The following is a 24,438-nucleotide window of genomic DNA, read 5'->3' on the forward strand; positions in this document are numbered from 1 at the left end:
GCCTGAGGCATACGCATTCCTTATTTGGAAAATGCGCCCACCCTTCGACGCTACACACAAGCAATAAGTGATAATTTGGTAAAAATAACTGTTATTTAGCGTATAAGGATATTAAAGTACATTGTGTGTGTGTGTGTGTGTGCGCGCAAATATGTCAATACTAAAACAAGACATTGAAAACTAAATCGCAAGAGATATAGTAGTATCTTAGGGGTATCATATGAATATAGACCCAACCAAATGTATCCAAAATTGCAATATAGACGCCAACCCCGATGACCCAAGACCTAGGCTCATGTGAGAAAAGAAATAAATGTATGAACGCCGTATCGTCACGCGTAATCTCGTAAGACCCCAGTCACCAATGACGGCAACTGACAAACTTCTAGGAAGTTGCAGTTATCGAATTTCCAGGCACTGATGCTGAAGATTGATCATTTGTCACATCAGTAGTGGTAGTATTATCCGCAGCCTCGTTGGCGAAGGGAGAGTCCAGAAGGCTGGAGTCATCTGGTTGAAATAGGTTCCCTCCGTCTATTGGGGGATTATCCCCAGTTGAGAAGAGTCCACCACCACGGGCACCGCCCAGGGCATTGGATAACATCTCTTTGATGCGGACATAGCGATATTTGTTCTTGGTTGTGATGACTGTATGGGTGACGAGTGGTTGAGGGTTGGAACGGCCTATAGCGGCCATGACATTGTCTTTTTCTTCGTCCGAATCCACGGGGCCATTGTTTTCCATCTCGTCTTGTAATGGAGCATTGGCATCGATAGCGGCCTCTGTAGTTCACATTAGCAAAGCGCGCCCCATGAAAAGAGAAGAAAATGACTTACTCTGCTGCCGAGCTTGATTCTTTTTCTGATACGCCTGCAACAACATATCATACGGTAACGACCGACCAGGAACACCACGCTTCGCACCCATTGAATGACTCTTACAAGTCAACGACCGCGCACACTGAGCTCCATTCGGTAGCGTTACACCGCACTGCTTCTCAACATCGACCGGTCCCTTGGGCTTGGGCACCTTGGGTTTCGGTTCCTCCTTTTTCTTCTTCTTCTTCGGTTCCTTATCCTTATCATCCTCGTCCGTCTTCCGCTTCTTCCCCTTCTTCGTTCCATCCTCTGCCATCCCCTTCACGGCACTCTTCTTCGCACTCTTCTGTCCCTTCATCGCATCGTCACCATCCTTGTCGTCATCGTCGTCCTTCCCGTCGATCTTCTCCTTCGCCCGGTTCGCCGCATCGCGCGCCTCCTTCTTTTTGCGCGCCTTTTCTTGTTTCGCCTTCAGACAGCCGCGGATGTGGTCGACTGCGGCCTGCTTCAAAATCGGCCGCTTGCACGTTTTGCAAATCACTGATTCGATATGGTCTTCTTCGCGCGGTTTGCCTGTGGGAAACGCCGCCATCGTCTTCTCGTCTAGACCGGGGAGAATGGGGGATGCTTTGGGTGAGGTTGCGGGTCGGACATCTATAACTATGGTATCAACAACATCACCCTTCAAGCATCATTGCAAATCAAACTTAGAGAAACGCACCATCTTTCTTAGATTTTTTGACCGGCTTCTTTAATTTAATCTTCCCGGGTTTCGTATCCTTGTCCGCAAACTTGTAACCCGATGCATCGACCAAGCTTCCTCCTACTGCTCGAAATCTATATTAGCATGACCACAGTTGCAAGCCACGAATGCGAAAAGAAAAGAGATGTTACCTCTGCCATTATCACCGTTGGCCGCCATGATTCACGCGAACCAGAAAGCGAGGATGACAGGGGTTCTGGCCGGACTCGTGACGTTGCTACTACCCTGCAATCCCAGCAAAAAGAGGGATTTGTTCGACCGTCCTTTATATTTGAATCTTCAGTATATAGAAATAAAAATAAATGGTGCTGTTCGTCCTGACCGGCAGCGTTGCGTTGCGCCATCTAAGGCGGCCGTCCGACTCCGCAGCAAGTCGGTTCAGTCACGTGCCGTTCTGATGCCTACGTCGGGCCCTACTCGGAGTACATTACCGTTCTTATGCATGAAAGGAAGGTAACTATATCGATATCTTCGCCAGCAAACTCACAATGACGCAAAAGAATGTATTATTAAGACAGTATTAAGTCTGCAGGCTTCAAAGAATTTGTTTCATTGTCCGGGGTAGGGCTGCAGCTAGCGACTAATCCCCTGTTTGCTATGACTGATCATGTTTCTGCTAACTGTTAATACGTATTTATGTTGCTGAAATGCTATAGTAACCCACAATGTGCTTGTTGGATTGTGCCAAGTTGAACGATAAGTGGCTCACTACAGAATGCCATGCCATACCCAACTTCCCAGGAACAGTCTTGTCAAACGAAGCCATCTGTCGCTGGCCTTCCGTGCGATCCATAAATAGACTCTAACTGAGCCCCGACTCCAGTTGTCAGTATATAACAGTTAAGTTTCTATCTAAGCGTGGGTGTGAATGACCAATCACAATCCATATCTACTCTTTGGCGAAATTCTTTGGAATGCGTCTCAATGATACCTGGCTTCTAGAATTTGCACCGGGCACCAGTGAGCCACAATCCAGCTTAGTGCATTCTTTTATTGATCCAGTAGAACAGCGGACTGGCATGGGAACAGTTCCAATGCTCTATGGGCTTTAGCATGTTGCTTGGTTACATGTCATCAGGTCTGTTCAACCGATGCCTTCGATTGAGCTTATCCTTCAATTTCATGGATTTAGACTGTAACCTGGAAGTCGTTTCCTTTTGGTTCCACCCTAATTCTATCGACTTAACTAGCGGTGTTTCGGAGTGTAAAGAGGTTCACGGCCCAGTGAGATACGATTTTTCATCAGGTTATGAAGGATGGAATGGCTACATAAGATTGATAGCATCATGCGGAGTCTATATCGAAGAGGACTACAAAACCGAGGATATATGCTTTACCGACTTTTTTTTCTAGGGGTCAACTAGGGATGGACTGGACGGTTTGCAGCAACTGTTCGAAAACAGTGCTAACAACATCTCCAATAAAATCACGGGCCTTTCTCGACAGGCGAGTGCTGTCATCGCTAGAATTACCAACCCACTAAGAAGTTTGTTTCAGGAAGGCTGAGAAGCTTCATGAATGGGCTTTTCCTTCGACGCCTATGCAAGTAAATTACTAGCACCCAGTTCTGAACGCACCAGTGACTCGATAGCCAACGTGAAAAACACTGATAAATAGGCCCATTCAGCAGACTCTCCATATCGAGTCGGTAAATCAAGCAAGATGGGGACAATTTGTATGTACCGTTCCAGCCGCTGTTTGGTACTCTATGGGAATCATTAGCCAGCACGCCTTTCCCTTGCTAGCGGATGCGTCAGATAATCGCTTCTTGAAAATCGTTACCTTCGACCTGCACACAGAGGACACCCATGAAACGTAGCTGTTACAGGATCTCCGGATGGAACTCTCAAAATTAGGGCATTGTCCTATACTTTGATGGAGTATAGACAGGCATAAGGTTGGGCGGTGCAGTGGTATTTACTTGTTTATTGGTATGTGCCCTATGACCTAAAAAGCTAGACGTTGTAAGATAACCAACATTTTCAAGATTTTGAAAGCTAACACAGTGCGAGAGCGCGCTCATCAATTAATTTCACCATTTGCTACCGCATGCGGGGATTCAGTACGAGATCTATCCTATCCAACAATCCCTTACCCTTCGAATCTTGGCTCAGGCGAGAACCTCGAGATAACAATCTTCCACGTTCCCATGAATGACGCCGATAAAAAAAACATTTGAATTTGGATGTTGATGCTACAAAGCAACCCTCCAAGTAAACGCAAGCTGACAACCGGATCAAACCAGAACGTCCGTCCATCATTATAACTACGCTGGTCTACATCATTTTTAGCCTCTGATGCGCTCTGATAACGGACCCTAGCTTCCAGAAGCTAGCACGACAGAAAGATCTATGACCCTGACAGCCAAATATATTGGGCTCTTCTCATCTTCATCTCTGGAAGTGCGGGATGCATGGTATGGTGACTTTGTCCGACGAGCTTTGATAGATTACGAGTGTCTGGGCCACATCATTGACTGGATACAATCTATACCAACGCACATTGAGACACACTTCGTGGTATTTGGAAAAGATCAACAGATAATAGACATACGATTATCTATCATCCTATGATGAGAGGTCATACCAACGCCGTTTGTATTTCCAAGCCGACAGACACCAAACCACAAGAGTCGCCCATCATGTTTTTGCGAAACCGAAAACAAGAGCTGAAAACCCTAGAAATCACGACCCTTACACATTGATATAGTCGCCAAGCGAGAGGATTGCAAACGTGGTCAATTTTAATTTCGCCAACTGGAACTCGAACGCCAGAAACCTCCACTTTACAGTGCTTCTTCATTTTCGTCTGCGTCTGGACCAGGACCAGCACCCGCTTCCAAGTCTGTACCAGCTTCTATGTTCCCGTTTGCCCCAGAAACCCGCACATGGGCCGGCGTATACTCCATAGAAGCCGATATAATCCGAATCCGAGGCCTACTGATAATCCCTTTCCCTAAATCCTGCACCGAGATAGATGCCTTTCGCCCATGATACGGGGTCGACTTCTCATACGCCCACCAAATCCTCGAATCGCGCACGATAATCCGTGTTCTGAATCTCTATTCCGATGTGAAAACGCTTCATATGTGGGAGACTAATGAGAACTGGCATAAGTATCTGCGGTTGTGCGAGTAGATGATTGAAGATTGGCAGGTTGAAGTGTTGGTCTCTTCGCCCTTTGTGTATTAGTATAGATTTCTTCTCATGTAACGGTGAAATCAAGTCCATTCCATATTATCTTTTTGCAACCTTGTCTCTGCATGATTATGATACCTTATGATTTACCGGTAACCCTAGCATCTAGACATTACTTTAGTATGACCTGAAGGCCCGGTCCGTTTGGCCATTCCTAAACCCTGCTTTTACAAGTCTGGCTTCAACCATTCTTTCAAGGAGCACCGGATCCTTATGATCCGGGATGAATGGGCTTGTGCAATATTAAAGACACCACTATTATACAGCCTAATTTCAACCACCCCAGATCCACCATATCAATCCCTTAACCTTGCAAAACAAAGACTACTATTCGTCCCCCCAAACCCAAAACTATTCGTCAACGCGACCCCAATATCCCTCTCCTGCGCCTGATTCGCCGCATAATTACAATCGAAACCATCTCCCAATCTCTCCAGGTTAATAGTCGGGGGCATCACGTTCTATTATCGTCAGCAAGCCTTCTTCTCTAACGCAATTTGGAGGGGAGAGGGTACCTTGTGAATAGCAAGAACCGTAAAAACCGCCTCCACAGCACCAGCACCACCCAACAAATGCCCGACAGCACCCTTCGTACTGCTAATATTAACCTCAGATGCCTTCTGTTTTCCTCCAGGCCCAAGAAGAAGAGACTTTATAGCAGCGTTCTCTGCTGCGTCACCGATAGACGTTGATGTTGCGTGGGCGTTCACATAGTCCACTATCGACGGAGGCAGGCTTGCATTCCGGAGTGCCTTTCTCATGGCCATTAATGCACCTTCGCCGTTTTCGCGGGGCGCAGTCATGTGATAGGCGTCGCCGGTGCAGCCGTAGCCTTTTAGTTCGGCGTAGATGGGGGCGTTGCGGGATTTGGCGTGTTCGAGTTCCTTTCACTAGTTAGACCTGCAGTCAGAAAAGAAGAGAAAGGACCGAACCTCGAGAACAACCATGGCGGCACCCTCGCCAACTACAAACCCGTTGCGGTCTGCATCAAATGGTCTCGACGCTTTTTCCGGGGCATCATTGTAATCTGTTGCCAGACTGCGTGCTCGTGCGAACCCGCCAATTGCCAGTGGGTGAATACACGATTCCGCACCCCCAGCTACCATGACATTTGCATCTCCGCAGGAAATGAAGCGAGCTGCGTCGCCGATGGAATGGGCCCCGGTTGTGCATGCTGTTGTTGCGGCGTGGTTGGGGCCCTATATCTTTAGCATTTGGATTAATATGGGCTGTTCTCGAACGGACTTACCATGAATCCATATTTCATGGATATATGCCCTGCCCCAAGATTGATTAATATCCTGGGGACGAACAGTGGCGAAACCTTTCTGTAACCCTGTTCTCGTGTCAGTTTGTTTTTACTACATTCAAGAACGGCGATAGACGAAACTCACTCCCCTATCATAAGCAATCACAGTATCATAAATCTCATCGAAATTCCCAATCCCCGATCCAAGACAGATTCCCTGCCATTTATTAGCCTTCCCAAAGCAGACCGTCAGAGAAAAAGGCATACTGTCATCTCCCTCTCCTCAGCATCCTCCGTGCTAGGCCTCCACCCAGCATCCTCCAACGCCTCCTCAGTAGCAGCCATAGCATACTGCGCGAACCGCGCCATTTTTCTCTCCTCCTATACTATCATAAGCATCCAGCGTACCACCAACCCAGCATCACACCCCAGCATCAACTTAACTCGTGTAAAGAGTAAGACACTTACATCCCGGTTCACCCACTCATTCGCCACCCATCCACCATCCCTCCGACTCCCCGACGGTACAACAGCAGCAACCTGGCATGGCAAATCTGTGAAACGGGGATCTCGATTGCGGACGTTGACAATGCCGCAGTGGTTATCTAGGAGGCGGGACCATGTGTGGCGGATTCCTGTTCCGTCAGCGATCTGTGTTTTGTATGTGTTACTTTGTAAAACCGAGTGTGTGTACGGTATCTGAAGGACTTTCCCTTCTGGGTAGTGGAGAAGTTATACAATCGGACGATTGCTATAGAATGACATAGAATGGGGTATACATACCGACACCCAGCGGCGTCACGGCACCTAAACCCGTCACGACAACACGGCGCATACTCGCGGTGACAGTGACAGTATTGGCATCCTATCAATCAATTAAGTTAACATGTACTTGCAGTAGAACACAAAAACATACTATACCCAGTCCAGCAGTTAAAAGTAACCCCCGTCCTGCAGCAGTACAGTCAGTGCCATCCATCCCAAAGGGGAAACTCTGCACGATGTCACACCCACTTTTTTTTTCTTTACCCTGACTTCTTAAGTGAAATAACGTAAGATAACTAATCGCGGCCGAACCACGGTCTCTCTAGTCCAACGGCGACTCGTCTCGGCTCGATCCCGGCGGGGCAATTAAAGTGATCTGTTGTTTTTTGGGAAGTTCGTGGAGATAAATTGATAAAAATGTGTGTGGTCTGCGGAGTAGACGGAGATAGTACTGAGATACGGCGAACACTACAAATATAAAAGCTTCTCCAATTTTGTTTTCTTGATTTCTCCTTTCTTTTACTCCCTGAAATTACTTTCGATTGTATGCGACAATGTTAAAGTCCCTTGTTACATTGCTAGCTCTATCGAGCTCAGCCTTATCGCACGCCCACCATGACCATGACGAGGTAGTTCCCCCGCGCGTGCGCGAGGAGCTCCTCAAGAAATGGGATCAAGAGGTACCCCTCCACCCCCCTCTAAATCCATCCCTGATAAGCCGGACTAACAAGCGCAGTGGTCCTTCACCGGCATCTCCAGCTTCGCGCACCTCAAGCCCGTAAAATGCCTTATTGAGCCCGACGAGCGCTACGATATAGCTGTTATCGGCGCGCCGTTTGATACCGCTGTTAGCTATAGACCAGGTACCTCTCCTTCTACAATCCATACGCATTCTGAATATTAGATTGATAACAAAAAGGCGCCCGCTTTGGCCCCCGCGCCATCCGCGCCGCCAGCGCACGTCAAATGGCCGGAACATCTTTCAACACGCGCGCCGGAATCAACCCGTACAGTTCCTGGGCAACAATCAAAGACTGCGGTGATATCCCAATCATGCCCTTCGACAATGGTGTCGCAGAGCGCCAGATGTACGATGCATTCCTTGAACTAGGCTCCCGACCCGCCGTCACACCGTCCTCATCCAGTAAAGTAAAGGGCATCTCCGCCGGAAAAACCAAGCTCGTGACGCTGGGTGGCGACCATAGCGTTGCACTACCTGCACTGCGCGCGCTGTACCAGATCTACCAAAAGCCCATCACGGTGCTGCATTTCGATGCGCATTTGGACACGTGGAATCCGGCGCGGTACTCTGCATACTGGGTATCGGAGCAGTCAGGGTTCAACCACGGGAGCTTTTTCCACAAAGCTAGTCGCGAGGGTCTTATCTGTAATTCGACGTCTGCGCATGCCGGTCTGCGCACGCGGTTGACTGGTATGGACGATAGCGATTATACGAATCCCGGTCCGGAGCAGGGTTTCCTGCGCATTCATGCGGATGATATTGATGAGTTGGGTGGACCTATGGGCATTGTGAATCGGATTGTTGATCGGATTGGACTTGATCCCGAGCAGCCTGTGTATTTGTCTGTTGACATCGATGTGCTTGACCCCAGCACTGCTCCTGGTACTGGCACGCCTGAGCCTGGTGGTTGGACGACGCGGGAGATGATTCGCATTCTGCGCGGTATTGAGAAGTTGAATATCGTGGGCGCTGATATCGTGGAGGTGTCGCCTAGCTATGATAACAAGGGTGAAACGACTGCTCTGGCTGCTGCGCAGGTTGCTTTTGAGATTATCACCACTCTTGTCAAAGCTGGCGCGGGGGATGTTGGTGGCTGGTATGGACGGAAAGAGGATGTCGCGGAATCTGTCCACCAAGGTACTGATAAGGACGAGCTCTGATCGTAGCGTACCTGCCATGCCAATAGCTTAATGAATCATGAAAATCTGTGACAATTCAACGTTTCATCGTCTGTTGCGACAGTCATACCGTAGATTACTGACAAAAGTCCCTTGCAGTAAGAAGAGTTGTCCACAGCAAATCTGATATCATTGGCTTCATTGAGTCGATTTCTAATTCCAGTATCTTGCCACTAAAAGTCATGAAAAAAAAAAAAAAAAAAAAAAAAAAAAAAAAATTCGCAAATTGGATAAAAAAAAAAGAATTCGAGCGAGCAATCTGGATAAACAGGTAGACAGGCGGAAGTAATTCACAACATCACAGTAAAAGTCACAGATGATTAAAGAGAAAATAAAAATCAATCAGCCAAAACAAGACGCCCTGACTTCCAACGCCGATTGAGACGATGAGCTAAAGAATGGAACACGGGGGATCCTCGAGAAATGAATGACAAGGGACGGAATCGGAACGACTGCCGAAACTGTCGGATATAACATCGGATCGGACAAGAGGTAGAGTAGTGAACGTAGGATGATCCGTGGCGGTAAGTCCGGATTAAAAAAAAAATGAAAAAAAGAAAACACGTCGGCCGAAGAACGGGGGATCGTCGATTCAAACACCGGCGTGCGACAGCGGAATCTTCAAGGGGGAGGGGGAGTCGGAAGGGGGAGAAATGACGGTGAACGGAATCAATGGACCCTGGGATGTGATAAGATGAGAAGAAAAGCAGAAAAAAGGAGGCTGCTGAATGTAGGCAATCATTTCAAAATATCCGACTTCAAATGAAGAAAAAAGACACGAGATGGCAAGCCATGGCCGCCATAACAAAAGGGCGTAGACCGATAATTCATCGAAAATGGAGGTAAGACAGAAAAAAACGAAGGATCCCTGACTCCGTACGACGTTCTAAATCGAGCTTGTTTCAATCGACATTCCTCCCAAAGAAAAGCAGAACAAACGGGGTAAAAAAAAGAAATAAATAAAAATCGTTCCGACGTGTCTGTTTGATAGAGCAAAGGGTCAACAGACATGTCCAGCGATGACGTAGGACCAATGTAGAATACCAACCTGAGCATCTGCAAAAGAGACCGTTTTTTGCTGTTTAAATAACAATGAAGCGGCTACAGCAGGACGCACTTTGACCTCTTCTTCGGGGCAGGTTCAAGAGCGGCGACGATAGCCTAGATCAGTCAGCCATTGTTCAGATATTCTCCAAATAGGGAAAGTAATACCTCGTCGAAAACATCCTTCAGTTTGTATTGGGTCAAAGCCGAGCACTCGACGTATTTAACAGCACCCAGATCCTTGGCCATACGATCACCGTCTTCCTTGCGAATGGGCGCCATCTTTTGACGGGAGAGCTTCTCGCGGACACTAGAGTCGTCGCGCAGATCGGCTTGGGTACCGACGATCAAGCAGGGAACACCGGGGCAGTGGTGGTGGACTTCGGGGAACCATTTCTCGCGAACGTTCTCAAAGGATGCGGGGGAGGTGACGGAGAAGCAGACCAGGAAGACATCGGTCTGGGGATACGACAGAGGGCGAAGACGATCATAATCCTCCTGTCCGGCGGTATCAAACAAACCCAAGGTGTAGGGCTCATCACCGATCCTGAAGTTTTGAGAAAGAAACTCGAGTCAGTCCAGGTGTTCTTTTGTCCATTTATCTCCAGCGACGCGTGGTTCCTAGTTGCCAGACTACCAAAAACTGAGACAAGATGCTGATCCGACTTACATGACAGTAACCGCATAGTTGTCGAAGACCGTAGGAACATATTCAGAGGGGAATTTGTTTGTTGTGTACGAGATGAGCAGACATGTCTTTCCCACGGCACCGTCTCCAACCACGACACACCTGAACAAAGGGAGCTTGGTTAGCTTTAATCCCGATCAATCAACGCAGAAATAATATAAAATATGCTCAACCCGCCCGGAAAGAGCTCAGTAAAAATAAGAGAGAAGAGTACGTACTTGATGGTAGCGACAACCATATTGCAATGGCGTTAAATTATAGAGCGAAATGAGTAGGAGAAAAAGTAAAATCAACCGTGGAAAGGAAGAAATAATAAAATTAAAGCAAGGCAAAAAAAAAAAAAAAAAAAAAAAAAAAAAAAAAAAAAAAAAAGCTTCTAACAGTTAGAGACGGAATAGGAGATCAACCTCGGACTCAGGACCAGCAGAGAAGTCCGGAAGAAAGACGGGGGCAGCAGTAGTCGTGGGAGAGGGAGAGAAAAAGGAGGAGTAATAGTGGAGGAGGGACAGCGCGTTGACCGGAGGGATTAGGATAGCGTTAGGAGGAGTAATAGGAAGGAGTAGTATAGGATGGGATAGGATAGGGGTAGAGAAAGAGTGAGAAAGAGAGGAGATATGAGAATCTCAAGAAGTGAGAGGTTGGAGACGCGATGTTGTGGTGGTGGTGCAGTATGTGGATGTGGTGGTGAAGACGGCCGTGAATCCGTCTCTCCGCCCAGTCAGGAGCCACCCGGAGCGGTGGTCTAGAATGCGGTGAATAATTTATATGGGGCCCTGGGCAGCAAGACCAAAAATATGGACAAGACAAAGAACTGTCACGATAACAAAGACAGAGTAATTACTAGGGACGAGTACGGAGTATACAAGAAATATATGAGAAGAAGAAAAGGGACAGAAAAGAAAGGCGATGGAAGATTAACGAAATAGGACAGAAATCCGACTACGATGTTTGCTATGGAGGACAGAGTAGTAACAGCAATAACAATATGGACTGACCATATGAGCTGTTTAAAATACCTCCTCTGACTGCATCTTTTGCTTACTCTCTATCAATACCACTGAGAATAACAGCGGCTTGTCCTATTATCATTTTCCTGCCCAAAATGGAGAAAAAGAGGGGCAGTTATCAATATGGGGTACCCCTCCGCCAGCCGAAAATATCAGTCAATACAATCAATAATGCCATGAGGAGAATATTAAACGCTTGGATACACGGGGTGCGTTGCAATCCGCTTTCCCTGTTTATTGCACATCAGAGGCATATTCAACGACCGGATCATCTTGCCTCAATGCACTTCTGCATGCACCGTTAATCCGGGTCCCCATCGTCTTCGGGAAATCCCACGGGGAGTCCGGTATGTAGTATGCATCTCCAGCACCTCACCGGTGCATGAACTTACATAAGAGAGTTGTTCAGTTATTTGACGTTCGTATATCACCTCGTTCACTACTAGTAAAGGATATTCAGAAGTCAAGATTTATCTGTTCAACTGACCTAGTACCACTACAGCGAAAGCCACATGGTCTATACCAAACAATCAATCTATATACAGTTCATGCAACATGCAAGCGTAACTTCATCAAGGTATCCGGGTATAACTCAGGAATCCAACGGTATGATAGTCAATCCAAGTCGGGACTCTATCATGTCACTCAGTTGTTCCGTTGTCCGGCCCCCGGTCCTATTCATCGTAATCATTAAGAATAATCAAAAGCGTAAAAAAAAAAAAGAGAAAAGAAAAAGGAAACGGAAAAAACACGCTTGTGCTGCCCACGTGTCCAGTCCCGCGCCAGCGCGGGCCGGCTGTTGGCTCTTTTTCCTTCATCTGATCCCTGTTGTCACAAAAGAATGCATAAGGAATGCAAAGTCTGTGCTTCTATAAAATGCAGGCGCCGTGATCTGTGACGAAGCAGCCTGGTTTGTATAACTGTTGATGAATGCTAAGTCAAATCGCTATATCGCTTAGGTTCGCTTCGAATGCCGATCTTCATCGGATACTTCTTCGGTGGGAATGGGGACGGGCTCCACGTCGGGATCATGAGCACTCATCTGGTGGAAATCATTAGTCCTGTACAATGAAGAAAAAAAGCCATGGGCGGGTATCTCACCTTATCCAGCCTGTAGTTCACCATGAGAAGACTCAGCGGAATCAAAGGAATAGAAGCGATGACCGCCAACACCAATAGTTTGTTCATGGTCTCCTGGTAAGCCCGGTTGATCGCAATCCGAGTCGGAGATCCAAATGGATATGACAGAGCTTTGGTTAACTTCCCAAAAATCTCTTCGGCCTCACCTCTGGTCTCCTCAGGAAGGTACACAAGCAGCTTGCGAGGGATGCTATGTGTCCAGACAGCCCCGGAGATCGCAGCGCCTACCGCACCTCCCATTTCCATCGAGGTTAGGAACATGGCTGTGGCAGCCGCGACTTCCTGGTGACTGGCAGATGCCTGGACTCCCAGTTGCACGGGTACATTGAGAAGTCCACCTCCAATACCCACAATAACTTGGGTTCCCAGAATCTGCACTTGCGAGCTGCCCTCTCGTCGATATAGCAGCATCAACAGCAGACCGACGATGTAAATGACACAGCCTATGGTAACGAATTTTCGGTACCGTCGCGTGTATTTGATGAGGATGGAGACCGTAAATGCTGCAATGGTTGAAGTGAATGCAAATGTCTGGGTCACACGGCCCGCAGTGGAGACATCATATCCCTGAACGACTTGGAGATAAGAGTAGAGATACGGCTGGACGGAGAAGAAGAAAGCCACTGATAGCCAATTAGCAAAATTGTAAAACATAACAATAATGGCGATAACATACTGAAATAAAAGAAGGCCAATACACAGCCTGCGACAGCAGTTCGCTGTTTGAGAAGATGCAGCGACAAGAGAGGTTTCGGTGCAAATCTCTTCGAAGTTTCCCAAAGGGGCAGAACAATCAGACACACAAGACCCACTGCGATCATGGAAATAATCCTCTTATTCCTCCAACCATCTTGGGCATTGGCGGCAAGTGTCAAGGGTACTAGAATCAAGGTAACGGCGGAGGACAAGAGGATCAAGCCAAACATGTCCAGGTCATACCACGTGCGTCGGATCACACTGAGGATACCGCGTCGTCGACTCGACCTGGTCTTAATGAGGTTCAACCTCCGAGCCTTTCGTTGGTTCAGCAGCAGCGAAAGAGCCAAAGGGAGAAAAGAGGCGGGCAAAATGATCGACCACATTCCATAACCCCAGCGCCACGATGTATGTCTAAGGACGGCATCTGCGATCGTTGGGCCTATCCAAACAGTAACGAGAAATGGGAGCTCGGGCAGAAGGGCCAATAGCGCACGATTCAAAAGACTACTGCTGTCTGCGATGAACACTTGCTGCAAGATCTGCAAACCTGTCGAGCCGGCGGAGTAAAAGATCTGTGCTGATGCGTAGGCTTGCACATTGTTCGATGCGGCCATCTGAATATAACCAAGGACATAAATCAGGATACTCAAACAGAACGCTTCAAAGCGACCGAAAACATCGGCCACTTTGGCCATGGGAGGTTTGATCACAGCTAAATGATCGTCAGCGCCGCGCAAACCAGACAAGACCAAGTATAGACTTACCATTGACCACATTCTGGACCACAAGAACCGTCGAGATCAATGAATGTTTGCTAAATGCACTGGTCGCATATGCCGACAATGACATGAGGGTTTGGCTTTCCAGAGATGTACAGAAAGCCATGAGAAAGATACTTGGATTTGGATGTCAGCACAAGCATTCCAACCGACAAGGATGTATGCACAAACCTAATATAAGCTACAACCAAAGTCCGAGAGGTCCATGTCATGTTGATGGCCTCAATCTTCCGAACGCCTTCCTGAACCTCATCCACTGACGAATCATCACCGTCAAGATTTCTTTCATTCAAATATCCACTTTCACCATGAAGGAGTCGATCTCCTTCCTCGTCGTTGCGTTGTTGTTCCATGTTGCCGAGTGTGCCATAGGAACGTCCGGATCGTATATCGATATGGGGCATTGCGTTTGGATCCGAAACGTCAGTGGAAGGGTTCGACAGATTGCTCTGTGAGTAGAAGGGTCCATGTATCGGAAACGTCAAAGGTATATGTCGCAATAATAATAGAAAAAAAAAAAAAAAAAAAAAAAAAAAAAAAAAAAAAAAAAAAAAAAAAAGCTAGGGGTGTAAAACGGTATTGCTCTTGAGTAAAGTACGAGTACTCTGTACTTAAGCGGCGACAGGGGTTTATGAACGCATCAGAAGAAAAAGCAACGAAGAAAGCCGGGGCTGAGTATAGTGGAAGTGCAGGGAACGAGCAAGGATAGCTATGAGCTAGTACTCCGTACTGTGTAATGGTCGTCGCGTTATTTGTGACCCGTCCAAGTCAGATACCACTCAGGCAGGTGCGATCAACAGACAGAAAAAGCAATGTAAGTCTAGGCGAGACACTAGGAATGAGGGGGAAAAAGGAAATATCGGGCGTGGATTACCGGGCTCTCCCCTCCATTAGCGGAAAAAAGCAGCGATATATACTTCTGCGGTGCTCGGTTGTATTGGTGGATAGATCCGATGCGTACGTGCAAGGGATAGCATGAGACGAATGACCGCAGTCACCCAATATAGATCATAAGAGTCAATTACCAGGCTCCTGCACGTCGACGTGGGATTCAACGGATGATCACTGGCCTATGGACTTGACGCCCGAGGCTCAGTGAGGCAGTGTGGACACCCGATCTGTGCCCCAGTGCGCCAGAGGATCGGGGCTGACTCAGTGTGAGGATCTGTGAAGGTAATATGTCGGTATTCAGAGGAAATAGTATGTGGTGACAGTTGATCGCAAAAGATTTCGGTAGGCATGCGGGGTGTTCGTCGACCACAGGTGTACACTCAAACCGGAGGATTCGAAACGGATGACACGACGGCGAAATTTCGACTCGATCCGCGTTCCCATATGAGCTAAACGAGGCAGCTGAAAACCCCGGGGAGAGAGATGCGTGTGTGTACGACTAAATGGGGTGCGTGTGAGAGTTAGAATTGGTGGTGGATGTAGTCATTCTTAGGCGGAGCAGCGGCGGTAGTGGCGAACCCGGGTAAAATTACGGCAGAAAATCAGATAAGATCAGGCTTTACCGACCAGATTCGGCTACAAATAGAATACATACATACAAGTATAGCAGTCGAGTAATATTCTGCACTGACAATATGGAATTCTGGATGCAGAACATCCCTGTTCAAGTGCACATGCTTGATGGACTTTATTCGCAGTAGTTCATGCAGAACACCTATTTCAGCCTCTGGTCTTTTCTCTCGGGTACAACCGCTAAAGAAGGGCGACCTCCACTCCGATCTGCCCTTTTCTCCATCTATTGCGCTAGCCTTGTTATTTGCTTTTGCTTCAACTGAAGCGCGAGAGCCGCTGGGCTAATAGAAACAGCCGGAATAATAATCGTCTTTTAGCCGTCCACTCATATTCTTGCAACAGACCACCACGCAATGACCGCTCTGAGTACTGCAGATGGGGGTTGTAATATGATTTCTGGCATTCCTGTTTGGTCGTGCTTACTCCGAGCTAGTTACTAGTTAGAGTCAGATGCAGCTGCATGGGAATGTCTGGATTAAAGAAAATTATTAAATTAAATTTTTTTTTTTTTTTTTTAAAAAAAAAAAAGGCGGCTGCAGAGAAAAAAGCCAACGTATCTTGGGTGGATCTAGGATACACTTGTCAGTCGAGAGCATTCAATATGGTTTTCCCTGTGTATTCTTTGAAACATGCCTCTCATCAGACCGAGAATCTTTCTAGCAGGGGTGAACTTTGAGGTCAATTTCATGAGGTTAATTTCAGAATCGAAGCCTATCATGTTTTCCCGAGATAACAAGTGACGGAGCTGCCGGAGCACATCCATTAGACTATTTATCCGTAACATCTATGGAGCTCCATATCGACATAGTTTCCTTTCTCATGGCTAGCAAGTGACCTAGCCCTTTCTAGTATGATCAAGTGCATACTGACAGGTGACTTACATCAATAAGCACTGGGTCCTTTGCGTATCCCCATTTCAAGAAAGCCCTGTCATCTAATGGTGATGAGTGGTAGCACGTCAATGTTCAAATGTACTGAAATATGTACGCGGGACTGCCCAATGCACACGACATGCACACCGTAGAAAAGGCCTCATTCGGCTTAATCTATACTAAGTGTTTGAAGTTGACGTTTAAATTATCCCCTTGACTGGGCAGTCTTGCTGCATAGATACCAACCCAATGCCTGCGCTTCATCCTCCCCTTCAAGCGCCCAAGTGGCCTCCCGTAGAGGCAATTCCTGGTCTCCCTCCACATGATACACCCATAGGCTGCTAGTCCTCAGTTCTCGGGCAATTTCCCGTGTCGCAGCGCACCTCTGACAACACAGGAAACAGACTCCGATCCATATGTTGGTCTTTGAAGACGGTGTCCAGACACAGCTTACCGTTAATCAGCTCGATATCAGCCTTCAGCCACTTCTGTGGCTTGCCTCTGCAGTTGCTAGGACGAATATCAGCCCACCTTGGTCTTTTTTTTGCTGCCAGTCGCCGTTGAAGGTAACACTGATTCCTTTGAAAGCTGCCAACAGAATGCTGTGGTAAATAATAGGCGCATTGAATACTTCGGTAGAAGGGGGTTTGGACCAGATGGTTGTAGATGTTGTTGTTCTGAATGGATTATGGAAGCTCATCGGGGAATTCCCGGTTCATCATGTGATTTGAAATGGGGGAGGATGGGCATTCTGAACACAATAACACAATAGAAATGGTCTAAGCATTATCAGGGAAAGAACAGTGTGAATCAGAGAACTTTGGGTGGTTTAAAAGAGGAAAAGATATTGGGTATGATAGAACTGACCCACGTCATTCGACACATACACGAGTACATACCTCAACGCTCCCAAAAGGGAAAGTCTTGGCTTACTTCAATATCTAACCAAAGCATAGTAATCATTACAAGCATATCTATTATCAGATATAATGCTGCTGCCTGCTTAGATGCATCTAAATTCCTTCAATCGACTCCTTAAGAATATCTCTGAAGAAAACGCAGAGTAGTATACATCCCCTGCTGGAAGACAGATAATCTTTTTGCGGCAAAATTTCTCGAGCAAGACTATCGCAAATCTGGCTACAATCATGATAGAACCTTCTATTGTCAGGTGGGACCAGTGATATCGTCTTTCTCACAGGTAATGCACAGAAGACCTATAGCGACAGTAGTTTATGGTACATTGTTACATTGTTATCAAATTCCGTTTTAGTTTACACCATGGTCCACGACTTCGCTTGTTTAGTTCATACAGGCTTCCATTATTTGGCTCTTCAATCTACCCTGAATATATAGCGCCAGCAATCCTGCGTCTCAAATTATGTCTCTTTAATTGCGCCCAGACACCAAGATGGCCACAAAATTAGCCTGTTCTACAATAGACAAGAATTTGAGGATGTTGTCCACTGATATTGTCACAATGTCAATTATACCTTGGACGACGCAATCCGAGACTATATTTTTAAACTCACGAACGGACAGCCAGGCTTTTTGATGTGATTCTTAGGTTTATCAACCAAGTAACCCTATCGCCATCTTAAGTACTGAAACCAGGCTTGCTGACTATCCGTTTAGTTCTACAACGACAACAACAACAACAACAACAACTTGCAGCAGTGCAATGCAAAAACTTACCCTTAAACATGTCAGAGATCTGTTAAAAATCATGTCGACTTATTTCGGTTCCTCAAACTCAGTGTTATTACTGATAGAAGCCTTCCATCAACGGCAATGTGAAAGAGCTCATTGATCCGGAGACAGTCAGCGTGTTTCTACGGGTGCTAAGAAATGGTGATACAATGTTCGACCCGGAAAGCAGAGTCCTGGTTCGCTGCTTCGAGCCTGAATTCGTACACACAGAATTGGAGCTCACGCTCCACGGGGTGAAATGTGTTTTGCCCTCACCATTGCATGCACGGTAAGATTGTATCCTTTGCAATCCCATTTCAACTGTTGGTCGCTAACAAAATGATGTGCGTAAAATATGCCTACGAACCATCCCCAACTACACAGTACCTATCATTGGAACTCCGGATGCTGCTAAGATTCTTAGAGGATGAGACTCCTCCTGGTGAGCCATAACATAACAGAAGCTTTTCAGGATGACTTTGTCGCTGTCCAGCTGTGCTGACCCAGGTATGGACATCGCTAATGAAAACTAATAAAGATCATCATTAGCTGAATTGCTCCGTATGGTAACGGAGACTGAAAAGAGGTTCATTGAAATTCATACCCATTCATTGTCTTGGCAGGGTTATGATCACCATAACTAGGTTGACGGTTGAGATCCTCTGAAGGCGGTGAGAAAATCAGGCAATATATATTCGATTTTGTATAGTTATTCCGTAGGCGCTGTTCCGGCTGTGCGATTGTTTATAAAGCTCATTTGTCTCGTCTATATACTCAAGTGTGCCGGCCGAATGTTCTTGTCTGCCAGTAGCGACGATTCCCGTCATGTCTGTTCGTCTCCTACACCCAGATGAGTATGAGCTTGGCACTCGGTCCTCTCTCGACTCTCAGGGGACGTTCGATCTCGACGAGGCCGATTTCGAATCGCAAACCCTTCCAAAATCCAAACTCCGTTCGCTTTCGCATAAGTGGCCATTCCTATCCCATTTGTTATCCTCTACGTACTCTGGATACCGCCGTCTGAGACCTTCGCGACCGTTCCTGTCCGCTTCGAAGCGCCCAGTCGGCTGCTATCGACGTCTTCTGTTCCGCAGATCGTGCTTCTATCTCCATGTTATCGCCGGTATAATACTCGCCCTCGTGATTCTTACTTCAATATTCCGGCCTTCTTACACCCGACCGCCGCCGCATTACAAATCCCTCCGAAACGCTATACAGCAATCGATCACACCGGGCAGGGGCAACCCTCACAACGAGAAGATCTATATCGCGGCGAGCTTATACGATCCGAGCGGGGAGCTTGTGCAGGGACAATGGGGTGCTGAGGTTCTGCAGTTGGTCGACCTACTAGGACCGGAGAATGTGTTTCTGAGCGTCTACGAAAATGACAGCGGGGCGGAAGGAGAGCGCGCGCTGCGGGAGTGGGAGGCACAGATTCCATGCGACAAGTCTATCGTGTTCGAGGAACACATGGACATGCAAAGTCTTCCAACGGTGACAATCCCTGGCGGATCGCACAGAGTTAAACGTATCGAATATTTGGCTGAGGTCCGGAACCGAGCTTTACGACCTTTGGACGACCATCCGGAGAAGCGGTATAATAAGTTACTTTATTTAAATGATGTGCTTTTCAACCCGGTTGATGCCCTACAGCTTCTGTTTTCGACTAATGCTGGCGAAAATGGGGTTGCCCATTACCGAGCTGCTTGTTCTGTGGATTTCATCAACCCGTTCAAGTTTTATGACACTTATGCTACTCGGGATCTACAGGGACATAGCATGGGACTTCCGTTCTTCCCATGGTTTTCGACGGCCGGAAATGGTGATAGTCGAAATGATGTTTTGGCGGGAAGTGACGCTGTGCGGGTACGCAGTTGCTGGGGAGGAATGGTCGCCTTTGATGCCAGATTTTTCCAGTATGGCGCAAAAGAGCCCGTTGGAGACCATGATTGGGAGAAGAGAAATTCGACCCAAAGGTTCCAACCTAAAGAATCTGAGAGCGGGATGTCGCCGGTCCGCTTCCGTGCCTCTCGTGATGTGTTCTGGGAAGCCTCGGAGTGCTGTCTCATCCACGCCGATCTACAAGACCCTCCATCGAATGTTGATGACCTCACGGACACTGGCATCTACATGAACCCGTACGTTCGAGTTGCCTATGACAGCCGCACTTTGTCTTGGCTTGGAACCACTCGTCGGTTCGAGAAACTCTATGCTTTTATCCATAACATTGGGAATCACCTTGTTGGTCTTCCTTGGTTCAACCCTCGCCGGGTAGAAATATTTGGCCAAACCGCTGAAGAAACCGTATGGGTTCCTGATCCCGTGGGCAATGGAGAAGGAACTTTCCAAACAGTTGAACGGATCGCCGGCAACGACGGATTCTGCGGACGTCGTGGACTGCAAGTCATTGTCGAGCATCGCAGTGAGGGCCAGAAAGGGTGGGAAAACATTCATGTTCCTCCATAATGAATTAGCGGTTTGTTGGGAATGATTTGGTTTGTATTGGAGTTTCGGGTATCTTTTTAATTTGATTCCTTTTTTTGTGAATATCTTGGATGTAAATACACGAATTACATGTCACCTAATCTTCATGAATAGAAGCGGCTCTTTGCCAATTTCCCTGCTCGCGTTCTTCTTTGGCCCTATGGCTCGCTATAGTAGATGTCCTGGAAGCATCTCGAGATACAGCAAATCCGTTTGTGGCTGAAAGCCAAACAATGCCACAATCTGTTTGCTATTGTTTGATCAAAGCCACAATCTACATTCTTTTACTTTCAAACATACGACATCACATTCACTTTGTTGCTATACTGTGACTATTTTAGGCTTAATACTCTACTTCCTTCCTTCTTTTTCTTTCTCTCTTCTTCAAATTCCTTCTTCTATTGTCTACCTATTCATCATCTTCCTACACAATTCTTACTCATTTCGAATTCTCAAGTACCCTACGATGACGGGTATGCAACCTATTCCCCCAGAGGTGTCCGAATGGCGCCTCAAAGTGGCCAATGTCGTTCATGATGTCTTTGCTTCTTTCTTTTCCTCAGATCGCTCCTCTCGAACATCTGAAAATGGGGAGTCTGGTGACGAAACTACGACTCGTGCCTCTCGGGGCCTCGAAACAAGCCGATGGGCACCCCAGAATGCGAGTACAAATGCCTCGAAGACAGGCGCCAGCAGGTCTAATACACGAGTGGCCAGTGGAAGAAGCCTTGAAGACAGTCGCTGGGCGCCAAAAGACGTGGTGCAGTGCAATAGCCCTGCTGCTCGAGGGCTGGAGGATAGTATGTGGGCGTCGAAGAGTCAAAAGGGCACAGAGGTAAAGATAGGTTTTGATTACATTTTTGTGGACTTGAAATTTCTGATCATGATGAACACTTTTCCATTAATTCATTGCACAAGTTCTGGCACTTTCTTTCACAGTGAAAGCTCACTGACAGTGTGAAAAACAGGGAAAGAGCCTTGCTCCCAGTGACAGTCCTGCACACTCTTCCTCTCTCCCCTTCACTTCTTTCACTTTTTTCCCATCTTCACTTTCATCCACCCAACCCCAGCCTCTTCCTTCCCACTCTCTTTCATCTCCATCTTCCTCATCTTCCCCTCAAGTCTACTCAAACTGTTCTCGAATCTCTTCTGATCCTATTTCTCGTACTTCGCCAAACAAATCCCCCATAATGTTTTGCCCCGCGGATGTGGACGACACTGCTGGGTTCATGGCAGTCGTTCGCGCTAGGAATCAAAGCATCCAGGCCACCACGTCTGCTGCCATCCACGACACGTCCAGCGACCAAGAAATATATCCTAAACCTTCTACTTTTTTCGTTGGCAATCCTACTTCTCCTGAGTCTGTCCTGTCATCTCCCAGCTCGCTCGCTGGTAACCACGGTGGTAGCCAGGGCGACGCGTCTCCAACCCCCAAGGAATTGTTTGGTAAGAAAAGAAATTTCTCTCCTGTTGACAGCCCTACTGCGTCTGAATTTGTGCCTTCGTCTTCCAGTTCGCTTGCTGGTAACTTTTCTGGTAGCCAGAACCCTTTTTCCCCTGTTGGTTCTAGAATCTCCAGCTTCGTTGGCAACCCTGCTGCGGAAGAGTTTGTGCTTTCTAAGCCCAGCTCCTTGGTCGATAATCCTGTCAAAGATACAGTCTCTGTGTCTTTTCCGAAGGTAGATATTGCTACTAGTAAGTCGGTCTTTTAGCGCCACGATGGAATGTCCCTGACGGAAACGTTTTGTAGCCGATCATGGCTCCCATGAGAACGGTGGGCTTGACAGTTTCGGTTCCAAGCCTCAGCTTACCGTTCCTAAAACTGCATCTTCAAAAGAACAAGAGATTGTCACCGGCGTGGATGATACTGCTGGATTTATGGCTGCTGTGCGCGCCTTGAACCAGTCACGTAATGTTTCTGCCATTAGCGGCACCACCGCTGTCGAACAGACCCCCAATTTGACGGACGTGGTGAGCGATAATGCGGAGCCGGAACAACCTACTAAACTTCCTGTCGCATCTCCCGCCAGGGATTTTTTTACGTCATCTCAACTCAAGGTCAAGAGGGAGTCCACTGAGGGATTCGCCGCTTTTGATACTGAGGATCCGGTCCGAAGTATCCAACCGTCTAGTGAGCCTCCTACTTTTGAGGATCCTCCTGGTATCTCGTTTGAGAAAGTCAATGTGGACGATACAGTGACCGTGGTGTCTCCTTCCATTGAGGAACCTCCTACTACGTCTTCATCGGAGAAGCCGGCCAATGTGGATGACACTGCGGCATTCATGGCTGCTGCCCGTCGCCTAAGACGTGCTCCTGCAGGTGATACCGCCGAACCCAAGGGTACTGCTCAAAACACGGTCGAACCGCAAAGTAGCTGGCTGAACAGCCTGTCTCCTTTGAAAGAAGACTTGGGATCTCTTGATATTTTCAATGCGCCTCGTCAACTTGTGGCTCCCGTTCAGAACCTGAAGCGCGCTGGAATCGGCCGACTCAGCATGTCTCCTGCTGAACACTTTGTTTCCGCGGCTTGTTCTCCAGCAGTGAAGATTAACGATGATTTGGGTGATGCTGCGAGTTTGCACACTGTCACCGTTCCAAAGCAAGAGCCTGTCATCAATGGATTTCCAACTGCTTCTAATGGCATAGATCATGCCGAATCCTTGTCTATGACTGATCATGTTAATGACTCCGAGCCTGAAGCGCCAAAGGAGAAGGTTGCAATTAGCGTGAATGACACGGCTGGTTTTCTTGCAGCTGTTCGTGCTTTGAAGGAGAGAAACCGGTCTCCTAGCAATTCCTACACTAATGCAGCTCCTCATGAGAGGAAGGCTTCAAGTAGGTCTATTTTGGACGTTTGATCTGGTCATCGCTAACAGATCTTAGATGAATACGGTTCTGCAACTCGTGCTCATCCGAGTATCACCGCTGTCGAAGACGAGGATCGCGAGAATCTGATTACTTTCAAGTCGTGGGGTACCCCGGCTCCGCGAGACAAGCCTCGTAAGACACTCCAACTTCAGTGCCTGGTTTGAATAATGACGCCGACATTCGCAGCTTCGCAAGTGAGACGCATCATCCTTACTGGATTGCCTTCTAGCTGGGCTACCCCCACCAAGGTGCTGTCTCTCATTCACGGCGGTGCTATCGAGAAGGTCAACATTGATTCGTCCGGAAATGCTTATGTCTACTTCTGCGACCATGAAGCCTGCAAAGCATTCTACGAAAAGTACCCGAACGGTATCGGTCTTGGCCAGAGCAATGTCTTCGTTGATATAGGCCAGGAGGTCGACGTTGTCAGCTCACAGTTGGCCTTGAGCCGCTCCATTGGCGCTACCCGTGTTGTCCGTGCCGTGGGTGTTGACCTGAAAGTCACGATGGACCAGCTTCACCAAATTGCCACCGGCAACAACCGTAAGATCGAGAAGATCACGGACAACTACGTTCCTGGCGAGGTGAGTGGCTAATAATTCTCCGGGATCCTCCTGTGCTAACGAATATCTAGGCTCGTGCTGTGAATTTCCGTTTCTGCAACATCGACGACGCGAATAAATTCCGTGCAATGCTTGTCCGTGATGTTGACTGGGAGCATTGCAATATTCAATATGGGAAGGATCCGTAAGTCTTGTCTTGGCTCTACTTTCTTTTTATTCTTTTTTCCTTTGCCTTGTCTCGGGGGTTGCTGACGTTTGCACAGTTGCGAGCTCGCTTCTGGATTTCATATGGATTGAATCCATCAATTGTCACCATACGGTATGACAGTAAATGTCTGGAACAGCGACATAGGGTAGTTATTGGTCA

General features: G+C 47.4%; 8 protein-coding genes across 8 annotated transcripts; 3 read left to right on the forward strand and 5 right to left on the reverse strand.

Annotated features, from left to right (window-relative positions):
* Window positions 1-89: 89 nt before the first annotated feature.
* On the reverse strand, window positions 90-1,905 carry EURHEDRAFT_413902 (deubiquitination module subunit SGF73). The gene is made up of 4 exons (XM_040782282.1): window positions 1,714-1,905; window positions 1,541-1,645; window positions 838-1,473; window positions 90-783 (listed from the first exon to the last, which is right to left on the reverse strand). The coding sequence occupies exons 1-4, from the start codon at window positions 1,739-1,741 to the stop codon at window positions 386-388; spliced, it is 1,167 nt and encodes a 388-aa protein (XP_040637587.1). The 5' UTR covers window positions 1,742-1,905; the 3' UTR covers window positions 90-385.
* Window positions 1,906-4,979: 3,074 nt separating this feature from the next.
* EURHEDRAFT_413906 (putative beta-ketoacyl synthase (Cem1)) lies at window positions 4,980-7,170 on the reverse strand. Its single transcript, XM_040782283.1, has 10 exons — window positions 7,043-7,170; window positions 6,945-6,979; window positions 6,812-6,893; window positions 6,497-6,663; window positions 6,296-6,409; window positions 6,174-6,245; window positions 6,029-6,115; window positions 5,712-5,978; window positions 5,295-5,663; window positions 4,980-5,240 (listed from the first exon to the last, which is right to left on the reverse strand). Exons 3-10 carry the CDS (start codon window positions 6,861-6,863, stop codon window positions 5,076-5,078), a joined length of 1,293 nt encoding a protein of 430 aa, XP_040637588.1. The 5' UTR covers window positions 6,864-6,893; window positions 6,945-6,979; window positions 7,043-7,170; the 3' UTR covers window positions 4,980-5,075.
* A 92-nt stretch (window positions 7,171-7,262) lies between these two features.
* Window positions 7,263-8,745, forward strand: EURHEDRAFT_413908 (agmatinase). Its single transcript, XM_040782284.1, has 3 exons — window positions 7,263-7,473; window positions 7,530-7,656; window positions 7,713-8,745. The coding sequence occupies exons 1-3, from the start codon at window positions 7,348-7,350 to the stop codon at window positions 8,693-8,695; spliced, it is 1,236 nt and encodes a 411-aa protein (XP_040637589.1). The 5' UTR covers window positions 7,263-7,347; the 3' UTR covers window positions 8,696-8,745.
* Window positions 8,746-9,814: 1,069 nt separating this feature from the next.
* Window positions 9,815-10,683, reverse strand: cdc42 (Rho family GTPase CDC42; the record flags this gene model as incomplete). Its single annotated transcript, XM_040779114.1, has 4 exons — window positions 9,815-9,874; window positions 9,926-10,304; window positions 10,428-10,547; window positions 10,664-10,683. 4 exons carry the CDS (start codon window positions 10,681-10,683, stop codon window positions 9,815-9,817), a joined length of 579 nt encoding a protein of 192 aa, XP_040637590.1.
* A 1,807-nt stretch (window positions 10,684-12,490) lies between these two features.
* On the reverse strand, window positions 12,491-14,474 carry mirC (siderochrome-iron transporter MirC; the record flags this gene model as incomplete). The annotated part of the gene is made up of 4 exons (XM_040784554.1): window positions 12,491-13,215; window positions 13,269-14,003; window positions 14,056-14,186; window positions 14,242-14,474. 4 exons carry the CDS (start codon window positions 14,472-14,474, stop codon window positions 12,491-12,493), a joined length of 1,824 nt encoding a protein of 607 aa, XP_040637591.1.
* Window positions 14,475-16,607: 2,133 nt separating this feature from the next.
* Window positions 16,608-17,318, reverse strand: EURHEDRAFT_113491 (uncharacterized protein). Its single transcript, XM_040777697.1, has one exon. It carries the CDS (start codon window positions 17,164-17,166, stop codon window positions 16,945-16,947), a length of 222 nt encoding a protein of 73 aa, XP_040637592.1. The 5' UTR covers window positions 17,167-17,318; the 3' UTR covers window positions 16,608-16,944.
* A 1,567-nt stretch (window positions 17,319-18,885) lies between these two features.
* Window positions 18,886-20,903, forward strand: EURHEDRAFT_413913 (glycosyltransferase family 69 protein). Its single transcript, XM_040782285.1, has one exon. The coding sequence runs from the start codon at window positions 18,981-18,983 to the stop codon at window positions 20,619-20,621; it is 1,641 nt and encodes a 546-aa protein (XP_040637593.1). The 5' UTR covers window positions 18,886-18,980; the 3' UTR covers window positions 20,622-20,903.
* A 202-nt stretch (window positions 20,904-21,105) lies between these two features.
* EURHEDRAFT_378890 (uncharacterized protein) lies at window positions 21,106-24,259 on the forward strand (the record flags this gene model as incomplete). Its single annotated transcript, XM_040779115.1, has 6 exons — window positions 21,106-21,474; window positions 21,608-22,334; window positions 22,390-23,475; window positions 23,524-23,640; window positions 23,695-24,092; window positions 24,143-24,259. The coding sequence occupies 6 exons, from the start codon at window positions 21,106-21,108 to the stop codon at window positions 24,257-24,259; spliced, it is 2,814 nt and encodes a 937-aa protein (XP_040637594.1).
* Window positions 24,260-24,438: the final 179 nt, after the last annotated feature.

Source organism: Aspergillus ruber (assembly GCF_000600275.1).
Source record: "Aspergillus ruber CBS 135680 unplaced genomic scaffold scaffold00019, whole genome shotgun sequence".
NCBI lineage: Eukaryota > Fungi > Ascomycota > Eurotiomycetes > Eurotiales > Aspergillaceae > Aspergillus > Aspergillus ruber.